At 64.4% G+C, this 11,547-nt stretch overlaps 1 protein-coding gene across 1 annotated transcript in view; it reads right to left on the bottom strand.

The window, feature by feature from the left end:
- Positions 1–429: 429 nt before the first annotated feature.
- Positions 430–11,547, bottom strand: part of FBXW4 (F-box and WD repeat domain containing 4) — a 75,654-nt gene continuing 64,536 nt past the window's right edge. Inside the window, exons 7-9 of the mRNA XM_008051358.2 lie at positions 1,789–1,929; positions 1,326–1,467; positions 430–1,160 (exon numbers count right to left, since the gene is read on the bottom strand). Of these exons, the coding sequence (XP_008049549.1) occupies positions 1,041–1,160; positions 1,326–1,467; positions 1,789–1,929 (403 nt within the window). The 3' untranslated portion in view covers positions 430–1,040. The remainder of the gene's footprint in view (positions 1,161–1,325; positions 1,468–1,788; positions 1,930–11,547) is intronic.

Genomic DNA, 11,547 nt, shown 5'->3' with positions numbered 1-11,547 from the left:
AGCACCTCCCCCAGCCTGGAGCACAACCCTGAGAACGGGCGGAGGGGCCCCCAGAGGACTCTGGAGGTCAGCCCGGGCAGGGACGTCTGAAAGTGCAGAGCCCTGACGCAGGGCGCGCCAGGCTAGGGCGCCGTGTGTGGAGAGCCAGAGTGGGGCCTGGCGCTGGCAGCTGCGTGCCGGGGTGGGGGTTCCACAGGTGTACACACAGCCCTGGTGGCCTGGAGCTCCCGGGCCCCTCCACAGCCGCAGGCGACTCCTCAAGGTTAACGGCCGGAGGGCGGGGGGGACCGTGGGAGGCTTCCAGAGGACAGGGATCCTTTGCGCCTCGGGCCCCAGAGCCCTGAGACGACCTTGTCCCTTCCCCCCACACATGGCCCCAGTGAGCCGCTGTCCCCTGCTCCCAGGGCCTCCCAGAACTACGAGGAAGCGGGCTGTGAACCACCAGGCTTTATTGTTACAAAAATGACAGCCGCAGCTTGTCTCCACAGCCGGCCAAGATGGGGCTGGCTCGGGCCTCAGAACTGCTGGTCTCCCTTGGCTCCTTCCTTGGCTCCAAAGCAAAGCCAGACCACGGTGCCCGAGGAGTGCACCCAGCCCGCGAGCTGGGTCAAGGCGGGCCGGCCAGGTGGAGTGGCTGGGGTCCTGGCATTCCCCCTCTCCTTCCGGGAAGGGGCAGCACAATACCAGCTGGGAGTGGGGGCACCACCGCTCCCCATTATGGCGCCCATGAGGCTGTCCTGGGAAGGGCATGCATGCCGGCGGGCCTCTCCACGCCGGGTCCTTGGTCCGGCTCCGGGGTCGCATGCCCCGCCTCAGCCACATGCAGAAGCGGTGAGTCCCAGCACCGACAGGCTCCTGGGAGGGCTGCGTCTCCGGCTGAGCCCAGAGCCCCAGGAGTCAGACGCCCCCGCTTCAGGGGCCGAGCTCTGGGGTCACAGGTCCAGGAGCACGGTGGCTGTGGGAGGGGCTGGCACGCACCCTCCCGCGAGAGGTCCCTGAGTAGCTGGCTTCCCGGCCCACAGCAGGGGCGGCCCTGGCGGTCACGGGTTCTGAAAATCCAGGCCGTGGAGGCTGTAGGACAGCGCGGCATAGAGGTGCCTGGTGGTGAGCCGTAGGCAGTACACGGGGCTGCTGAGCGGGGTGGGGGTCAGCGGGAAGGCCTGCGGGGCAGAGAGGGGTCAGGGCCTCCGGGCGGGAAGCGGGCGCCCTGACCCGGCATCCCAGGCCCGTGAACCAAGGCCACGGCAGGCGGGCGCCCCGGCCCTCGCCAGGCCGTCCTCGGCCACGTCCCTCCCGAGAGGCTGCGGGGCGGGCAGGACACTCACGTGCAGGCAGGCTCTCTGGCGCCGGTCCCACAGCTGCACGACGCCGTAGTAGGAGGAGCCTGTGGCCAGCAGGTGGTTGCCGTCGGTCTGCAGGCAGTACAGGGTGCTGTTGTGGGGCTCCTCCCACTCCATGACGCACTTCCTGCGCAGAGGAGAAGAGGCAGGAGGTCCCGGGGTGCAGCCAGGGCGTCGGGGCACGGGGCCGGAGACGAGCCCGAGCCCCAGGCCCCTTCGCCAAGCCCGGCCAGGGCCGACTCCGGAGAGGAGGGCAGCGAAGGCCGTGGGAGGGCCGGCACGGCGCCCTCCCAGCACCTGACAGCTCGGGCGCCGAGGCGTGCTCACCCAGCCCGGGCCTGCTGGCCGCTGTCTCCCAGGCCCCTGGGCCAGCACTGCCCAGGCACGCCTCTGGGCCCCTCACGGCCCGAACTGGAAGGACTGGGATTGGCACGCGGCTCCCACTTACCGGACACTGGCACGGAGGTCCCAGTAGCGCACGTAGGTGTCATAGCCACAGGACAGCAGCGTGGACGGGGACTCGTACATGACGTCCAGCACCCCGGCCCCCAGGGGAAAGTCGCTGCCCAGGTGTGTCACCAGCTGCCCGCTGGGGAGAGGAAGGCCAGGTGAGGGCTGCCCCGCGGTGGCCCAGCCCGCAGAGGCGGAAGCCTGGGTAGTGCCGCGCTCCTTCCCCGAGGGAGGGGCCTGCCCAGTGCCCCGAGGCCACCATCACACCTGCGCTCCTGGCTGTCCTCGGGCTGAATGGCCTGGGGGCCGCCCCGCCCACACACACTTGGCTACTTTATACTCCCTGATCCTGCAGGTCAAGCAGCTCTGAGCTGCCGAGTCCAAAGCCCTAATTCCCGCCTGTAATCTGGGGCTCAAGCCTCGTTGGGGATAAAGACCACACAAAGGGCGCAGGGGCGTCCCAGGAGATGTTCAAACAAGCAAACACCTTTGTGTCTGGGGAGCGAAATCGCTGAGAAAGCAGCTTAGCGGGCTGTCCCTGGTGCTCCTGGCCCGCTGCCCCCAGCCCGGGCTCGCACGCCTCTGTGATCACAGCCCCCGGCCTGCGGGGCTCCGGCCTCCCCACCCCCACCCGGGCCGAGAGCAGATTACCGAGGAGAAACTTCTTTGTGACTGTGTAATTCCCTCCGTGACCGCGGCAGTGGGCAGACCCCTTGCCCCGATGCCAGGCCCCTAGCAACCACGCAGGGGGGCCTTCCGGCCCTAGCAACTGCCCCTCAACATCAAGTGCACCCGCTAATCCCTGTGGCCAGGGCCGGGTGGAGGCACGGAGTTCCTGCAGGAAGGCCGGGGACCATCCAGGCCCGGCACCTCAGCCTCCCCTGCGGTCGGGCGCGGGTCCTCCGTGGCGTGGGAACCGAAACATGGCTGCGGGTGCCTCCCGGGCACATCTGCCCCAAAGGCGGGCACCTGTGCGGCGGAGAAGGCTTCGAGGGCCACGGGCCCCGCCTGGGCCCACGCCGCGTCCGAGGCAGACAGGCTGCCGGCCTCTCGGGCGAGTGCGGACGGGGCCAAGGTGCTCTCGCTCGGCCCCCCGCTGGCAGCCTCCCTCCTCCCCGCAGGCTGAAGGAAGCAGGGAGCCCTCTGCCCGCCCTGCCCCCTGCCCTGCCCTGGGAGCCCTGGGCAGCGAGCCGGGTAGGTGGCCCGAGTCACCACCGGGCTGGCCTCCCTCCACAGGGCGGCACCTGTCTTCCTCCCAGGGGCCCAGCCCTGGGCTGGGGGGAGAAGGTGACCAGCCTCCCCAGCAGGGCAGGCTCTGGAGCCCCAGGGACGCTGGGTGCACACAGGCGGGGACAGCCGCGCTCTGGCCTTCCTCCCAGGTTCGAGGCTGCCCCTCCATTATGAGACCGTAGGAATGGCGGGGCACTCTTTCATCTAGCGTAATTTCACGTCTGTCTGTCTGAAATGGGAGATGAAAGGCAGTGGGTGGGGAGCAGTGAAACCCAGCAGGCGCTGCCCTCCACCCGGGGCCCCGCGTCAGCGGAAGGAGAGCTGGGCACAGGCACACCCAGACAGGGTGCCGCCTGGCCCTGCCCGGCGTCTGAGCTGCCCCGAAACACGCAGTGAGGAGTGCAGAGCTGCCCAGAGCCCTGCTCTCTGGGGAGCCCTGGGGCCCTTGGCCTGGCAGCCCAGCCTGGCCAGGGGCTGCGTTCTCTCTGCCGGGCTGTGCTCGGCTCTGAGATGGCCACACGCACGTTCGGCGGCCAATAGAAAGATACTCGCTCCGCCTCTGGGGCCTGGGGCCCTCGAGGCTCTGTGGTGCAGGCCCGCCCGTGAGGTTAAGTTCAGAGCAGGAACGGACACTCCAGGCTCTGGAAAATGGCCCATCTCTCCCAGTCGGGTCGGCAGTGCCATGGGAGCCCTGCTGGGCTTTGATTTGGGAAAACACACAGAAATGGCACCGGGGCCTTGGCGCCCCACCCCAGGACCGACTTGACTGCACGGCTCTGGCTCGACTGCTCCAGCAGGACGGACGCCGACAATAGCACCAAACTTCGGGGGAAGGGGACAAAGAAGCCCCTGCCGCCGCCCCCCCCCCCCCCCCCCCCCCCCGGCGCCTTTTCTTACTACAAGTGTGTTCTTGCAAAAACGATTAGATTGCAATTTGTATAACGTGGCGACCCCCAAGTTCAGACATCTCACCCCTTTTCTCTGGAAAGAATGCTAAGAATGCTTCTCGGCCTCTCTCTGTGGGGTGCGAGCGGGCGCAGAGCCCCGGCTGCCCACAACTTGTGTGGGAACGGGGCTGCCGCGCCGAGCCCGGCCGGGCAGGAGCCGGGCCCAGCCTGTCACTAGGGAGGGCCAGACCAAAAGGGCCTCCCTTCCAACTCCTGTGGACAAAGCCAGTCTCAGGAGCAGCCTGGGCTGGGGGCCTCCACGTCCTGGCCTCCCCAGCCTCTCTCTCAACCCAGGGAAGATAAAGACGGACAGGGCCGCCTGCGAGCCTGACGGGCGAGATGGGCTGGGAAGACCGCAGGGGCCGCACCTGGGCAGGGAGAGGCCAGCAGAATGCAGAAACTCGGGTCCCTCCTCAGCCCCACAGCTCGGCCACTCCATGGCAGCTGGACTTCCTGGGGACTTCCTGCCAGCCAGAGTGGAGGGAAACTTAAATGAGACACGGACACCATCACGTCACCGTGGGGACAGCCACCTGCAGCGGGGCCCTGAGCGCCAAGCCACAGTGGGCTGGCAGGCTTGCAGAGGCACACGGCCCGGTGCGCCGCAGCCTGCTTCTCCCAGCCCCACTCTCCTGCCAGCTCCTGGTCACTGCGCCCTCCTGGCCCTGCCCACGCTGTTTCCAGGTACTGGTGACACACTGGACTCCTGATGTCCCCTGGAGACCGCCTTTGTGTGTGAGGACCAGTCCGGCACGTGTGGCCCTGAAACGCAACAGGGGCGTCTGGGGAGAGAAAGGATGGAGGTGACAGTTGACCTCCCACCTCCTCTGCCATCCGGGATGGCCGGGCCCAACGCGGCTGCGAACGGGAGGCGCTCCTCCTTTCCACCAACCGCCACTTGCTGGGCACCGTCTGCAGACAAGGCGCACTGTGCTTGGAGGCTGCAGGTGATGCGGGCAGGGACTTTTTGAGGTTTCAGGCCAGGGAGGCAGCGGGTCTGAGCCACGCGTCCAGCCAGCAAGGCAGTGTGGCCCGGTGGGCCCCTTGGAGAGAGGCCCCAGAGCTGGCAGGCCCCAGAACACCGAGTCGTCACCGAGGGACAAGACGGAGGGTCGAGACCATGGCAGGCCACACAGGGGCGGGAAGAGGCCCAGGCGGCAGGAGCTGTGGCCACTTTGCAGGGCACGGGTGCGGGGATCGTGCAGTGGCTGGCAGGCTGGCCTGGCTGGAGGCTCAGGGGCGTGCTGGCGGGAGGGGGCCTACCAGCTCCGGAGTGGCAGCGCCGAGCGGCTTTCGCGCAGGAGTGGACTGTCCTAGCCTGGCCCCCGACTGCCAGAGGAGGCACAGGGCCTCAGGCACAAGCAACTTTCCCCGACAAGGCCGAGCTCTCGGGACGCTGGTGAGCAGCAAGAGCGGGAACTCACAGAAGGGCCTGTTCCCGCCAGGATGCCGGGCCAGCAGGCGGCTGCGCGGGACGCGGGCCCAGCCGAGCCACGCTGCCCGGCGCCCTGTGGGACGCCTTACACGCATCGGCCGCGCACCCTGACAGCAGGCCTAAGAGGGGCGCGCCTTCATCCCATCTCACGGGTGAGGAAACGGAGGCTCCGTGTCTCACACACACACGCGTCCGTGCCACAGCCCCTGCCCTCCGTGCCCTCAGACGGCACAGCCATGCGGCCCCTGCCCCCGGACCGCTGTCCAGGTGTGCCACGGGGCTTCCGCCAGCCTCCTGCTTCTGGCAGGACAGGCGAGGACTCCCGGGGCTGACCCCCGACGGCGAGGGGGAGGTGCCGCCCGGCCTCGCTGCCCCGGCCCGGCAGTGAGGGACGGCGTCCCAGGCACGCAGCCCCTCACGCGTGTGTACGCGCCTCCAGCGCCCGCCCGCGCACACGTGTTCAGACACAATGGCTCAAAGGCCGGCGGCCGGCAGCCACTTTGTACTGCTAACAAGGCCCATAATTACAGGAAGGGGCAGCGGACAGATAAAAGGATACAAAATTTCAACATCTGTTGCCATAAAGGGATAAGGAGAAGTGAGACGCAAAGTACCAGTTTGGTGTCAGCAGGCAGAGAGCCCGTTTCAAAGAGTTCAGGGGGACAGAGGGGACAAGAAAGCAAAAGGAAAGGGGGGAGAGAGAAAGAACGAGAGAGAAATTACAGGGTTCCTGAAAGAGGTGAAGAAACAAAGCATGAAAGAAGCTGTCAGCAATGCTTTCAAAGGAGAGGCAGGTACTTTAAGGAGGGGGACTCCCAGGCGGGTAATCGCCCTGACCGCCGGGCCCACGCGGCTCAAAGGGGCTCCGCCAGGTGTCCCTTGCCGTTCCGAGGGGCACCAGATGCCCCGCCTCTCATTGGCTGTGTTCAGGGCAGGCACACCAGGGTCTGTTTCCAGCCAGGCCACATGCATGCGTGCTCGGACACGGGAGCGGTGGGAAGGGCCGCCAGCTCCAGCCACGGGTCTGGATCAGGGAGGGCTTTGTGGTGGCGCATGGTTGCGTCGGGTCCAGATGGGGTTTCCAGGCCTGGCTGGCTTGAGCGAAGGCTCAGAGTGGAACACGGGCATCTGCTGGGATGGGCAAGACGGTGGAGGGGCCGGAGGGGCTTTAGGACAGGGAGCGGTGGTGACCTGGCCCAGAGGGGAAAGGGACACACGTGCTCACACGTGTGCAGGGCAGCGCGGTGTCCAGCCAAGGACTCAGTCCCCTGGGAGCGGCCAGGTCGCCAAGCGCCCCCACCTCCAGGCTGGCTCAGGGCTGTGGCTGGACCCTCACGACCGACACCCTCGGATCAGGCCCCAAGCTGCCCTGTGGCAAAACGAGGAGCCCACAGCAGGAGCGAGACCACGGGCGAGCAGCCAGAGGGGTGCCCCTCTCGGTAGGCACCCGACACCTCTCCCGGGGGGAGCCCAGCCCTGTGCAGGTGCAGGACACACGGCCGCCCTCAGCTGCTACAGGCCCGGGCTCGAGCAAGATGGCACTGCACGGTCCTCGGGCCCCGGGATACTTCGGGGTCCGCCTGTCCGGGGAGAGGCAGCAGGGTCCCTGCGCCTGGGAGTCGGGGTGGGCCTGAAGACCACCAGCTGTGGGCCGCAGGAACGCTCCGGCACCTGACGTGGGCGCAGACTCCAGCTTTCCCCTTAGATGGGCCGGTGATCCCCCGTCCCGGGGCCCGCGGTGCCCACTCCAGGGGTGAGAAGGGCAGAGAGGGAGGAAGGAGAGGGACAGCCAAGCCCCTGCCACTCCGCGACGGCTGCGTGCCAGCCCCGCCCGCAGGGAGAACAGAACCCGAGGTCTCGACGGAGGCTGAGGGAGGCGTGAGGAGTGGCACCCCGCCTGGGGGTGGGGGCCGGGCCGCAGACCAGCGGGATGGCCCCGGTGGGCGTGTCCAGCCCGCCATCACCCCGCGTGCAGGCTGGCCCGGCAGCCCCTCCGCGAGTCCCGGCACACACATGAAAGGGCCTCCAGGCCTCCTCGAGTTTCAGCCCGGCCGGGTCGGCGCGGAGGCTGCCCACCTCGCAGGCCGGCCTGTCAGTCAGGCTTTGGCTTATTGAAAGATCAAACTCCGGCCTGTTCATGACCTTAATCCTGTTTTCTCCATGGCTTTATTATCTGCCTGCACTTCCCTGGGAAAGACGCACCAGCGGGCTGTCCTGTCCAGCCCTTCCTCCCGCCAAGAGACGCCTCCGCCAGGGCGCCTCCCCTCGATCCCGGCACCGCTCGGGCCTCCACACTCCTGGGCGGCAGGACTGGCGGGACGAGGCCTGGCTCCCGGGTGGGAGGGGGGAGGTGTCAGCAGCAGGGCCCGCCGCAGGGGGTGTGGCAGCCCCTTCTCACCCGGCCCCTGTGAGGACGCGGCTGCAGCTGTCTGTGCCCACTCGAGTGCCCAGGCAGGGACCGTGCCAGCACCAGGCCCTGCGCCGAGACTAGATTAAAATGCCCGCAGAGCGGAAACGCCCCCCGTGACCCACATCTCCTCTCGGGAGCCCTCACGGGGTCCCCGCAGGTCGCAGGCTCCACTGGTCACCAGGCCACAGACATTCTAAAAGGTGGGGCCGCCACAGCCCGCATGGGAGGCGGGAAGGAGGAGCCAGCCTGGTGGATGCGAGGTGACGCTTCACAAATGCGGACGCGGAAGCCAGCAAGGCTGGGCTAGAGCACAGGCCGGGCAGCCCGGGAGCCACACGGCCAGCGCTCCCAGGAGCACCCCAAAGCTGGGAGGGCAGTGGCGGAGTGTATGGGGAGCACTCCTGGGACCGCCTCCTGCCTTGGGGGCCCCACCACAGGTGCGGAAGACGCCCCTGGGGGCACTGGCCAGGCTAGCGATGGGGGTGGGGTGGGGGTGGGCCACCGGCGACATCAGCACCAGCAGGAGACCACGAGGAGGGCGCGCTAGACCCGACTGCTCAGACCCAGCCACGAAGCCGCCCCTCAAGAGGCACAGAGCAGATCAGGAGACACTCGCCCTGACCCCGCCAGACCCACACTGTGGGCCCGCCCAGCCACGCCTGCCCCCAGCCTCTGCGGCCGGGCTGGGGGAGGGGGAGCTGGGCTCACCCGGGCTCGGGGTGCCTCCTGGCAGGTCGTTCCATCCTGGCGCCAGGGCCTGCGCTAGGTGAACGCCGGACACAACATCGGGTGCCGGCTGTGTGGAGACGCCTGCTCGGGGCTCCCGGGAAGGGCTTGCTCATCCCGGAGGGGCCCGAGGCAGGGAGTCCTCTTCCCTCCTCCGTCCGAGCGTGAGCTGTGCAGCGGCTCTGAGCAAGCCCCAGGGAAAAGCCGCCTGGGCCAGGTGGCACAGCAGAATGCTGAGAGGACCAGGGCCCTCGTGGTGGCCTTGAGCTACGGAACCACCCATCCACGCGACCTCTGGGCTCATCATTGGGAACGCAGCCATCCCGCTCTCCCAGGAGCCGCCGAGTAGGCCTTCATGACCAACGGCCTGCTGGTCAGCGACAGTCATGAGGAACGGCGGGGAGACGCGGAAGTGACCTGCTCAGGCCAGGGAAGGTCTGTGCCCCGGGGAGAAGCCCGGCATGTGCGGTGGCAGGAGGCAGCCCGTGGGGTCTGGCTGGGCTCACCCACTCGGTGCCGTCCAGGCTGCTGCGTGTTTTGGTGGGAGTGTGTCTTCTCTCCCTGTTCTAGGATAACCATCAAGAGAGAACATTGTAGGAAAAAACTATGTTTAATTAAAACATCTCGTGTTGTAAGAAAGTCTTCTGGAAAGACCAAGGCATGGATTTTCGGAAGCAGATTTGGCTGACGGGTCCCAGGAGGCAGGGAGGCGGAGGGGTCCGAGGCAGCAGGGGAAGCCCGGCTCCACGCTGCTGCCAGCAGAGACCCCAGGATGCAGGGGCCAGGCGGGGAGGGGCACAGACCCAGCACCAAGGGCAGGAGAGAAAGAGGGGCTAAGACAGGGCTTCAGAAGGCCCAGCTGAGTGGACACAGAGGCAGTCCGCCAACGGGGGTGGGCATCGCAAACCGTGACCCCGGCAAAGGGCTGCTGTCCAGAATAAAGAAAGAACTCCAAAACAGTGCTCGCCTTGGTGGCACATCTACCAAAACCGAAACACCACAGAGAAGACAAGCATAGCGCCTGTACAAGATGACATGCACATTCGTGAAGTGCTCCTTTAGAGGAAAAAAAAAAAAGCAGCCAACCCAGCGGGCGAGAGACAGGAACAGACACTTCGCCAAAGAGAATACACGTGAACTACATGAAACATATGGCACATAAACACGTGAAAATACATTCAACATTGTTAGCTATTAAGAGAGCAACTTGGCCAGGCTCAGTGGCTCAGCCTGTAATTCCAACACTTTGGGAGACCAAGGTGAGTGGATTGCCTGAGCCCGTGGTTTCAAGACCAGCCCAGGCAACTTAGCGATATCTCGTCTCTACAATAAATCACAAGAAAACTAGCCAGACGTGGTGGTTTGCATCTGTAGTTCTGGCTACTTGGAAGGCTGGGGTGGAAGGATCACCTGAGCCCAGCAGGTCGAGGTGGCAATGGCTGTGAGAGTGCCACTGCACTCCAGCCTGGGTGATAAGAGTGAGACTCCAACTAAAAAAAAAAAAAAAAAAAAAGCCAGGCATGGTGGCTCATGCCTATAATCCCAGCACTTTGGGAGGCTGAGGTGAGAGAATTGTCTGAGCCCACGGGTTCGAGACCAGCCTGGGCAACTTGGCGAGATCTCATCTCTACAATCAATCAAAAAATTAGCTGAGCATGGTGGCACACATCTGTGATTCCAGCTACTTGGAAGGCTGAGGCAGAAGGCTCGCCGGAGCCCAGCAGGTTGAGGCCGTGGGGCCATGAGCTTGCCACTGCATTCAGCCTGGGCAACAGAGACTCCAACTCAAAAAAAAAAAAAAAAAAAGAGGAAAACTCACATTAAAGCCAAGATGAGAGCCAATATCTATTAGAATAGTCAGAAGACCGCTCAGCCCTCCAAGTAGCCACAACTGCGGGTGCGCGCTACCATGCCCGGCTAATTTTTGATATATTGTAGAGACAAGGTTTCATCAAGTTGCCTGGGCGGGTCTCGAACCCGCAGGCTCAGGCAGTCCACTCACCTTGGCCTCCCAAAGTGCTGGGATGAGCCACCAAACCCGGCCAGAAATAATTTTCAAGAAAAGAGTGAGGAGGGATGATTTGCAAGCAACCCTGAAGCTAAGCATTCTTTGCATCATTAGACTTATATTCACTCACTGAGCAACTTCCAGTTCTGCGAGCTCCATTCATGCCTTGAGATGGCAAGACCAACCCCTCCTCCTCCTCCTCCTCCCCCCCATGCTATGCTATTCGGTGTAGGAACAACCAGGATGAAGATCTTTATGATGATCCACTTCCACTAAATAAATTTGCTCTCTAATTTTCTTTAAAAAAAAAAAAAGCTGGGCGGCAAGACCTCATCTCTACAATAAATCAAAAAATCAGCCGGGCGTGGTAGCGCGTGCCTGCAATTTCGGCTACGCGGAAGGCTGAGGCGGAAGGATCGCCGGAGCCCGGCAGGTCAAGGCTGCGGTGGCCAGGAGCGGCCACTGCACTCCAGTCTGGGCAACCGAGTGAGACCCAACTCAAAAAAAGAATAAAAAACAGTGAAACCCCAAATGCTGGTGAGAATGTGAAGAAATCAGACTTTTCACACATTGTTGGTGAAAATGACAATAGTAAAGATTGTCTGAAAAATAATTCGGCAGGTGAAAAACTAAACATACATCCATTCACCAAGCAACCCAGCCACCATCCTCGTTGGCATTTACTCCAGAGAAGTGAAGCACACGCCCACACAAGGGCCCACACACAAGTGTTCTCAACAGCACTTGCTGCGAAAGTCAGAGTGGAAAACAGTCTGGATGACCCTCCACAGTGGAAGGGATGTTTCACACTCAGCGGGAAGGAATATGCTAGTACACGCGTCCCATGGCTGACTCGGCCACGGAGAGGAACGGGCTGTGACACGTGCAGTGACTTCTGCGGGTCTCGAGGGTATTAGGCAGAGTTTTTTTTTTGAGTTGGAGTCTCACTCTGTCGCCCAGACTGGAGTGCAGGGGCCGCTCCCGGCCACCGCAGCCTCGAC

Source organism: Carlito syrichta, unplaced genomic scaffold, assembly GCF_000164805.1.
Source record: "Carlito syrichta isolate Samal-C Ts95f unplaced genomic scaffold, Tarsius_syrichta-2.0.1 Scaffold170050, whole genome shotgun sequence".
NCBI lineage: Eukaryota > Metazoa > Chordata > Mammalia > Primates > Tarsiidae > Carlito > Carlito syrichta.
Note: the sequence above shows the minus strand (reverse complement) of the source record. Positions and strands in the feature narration are given on the sequence as shown.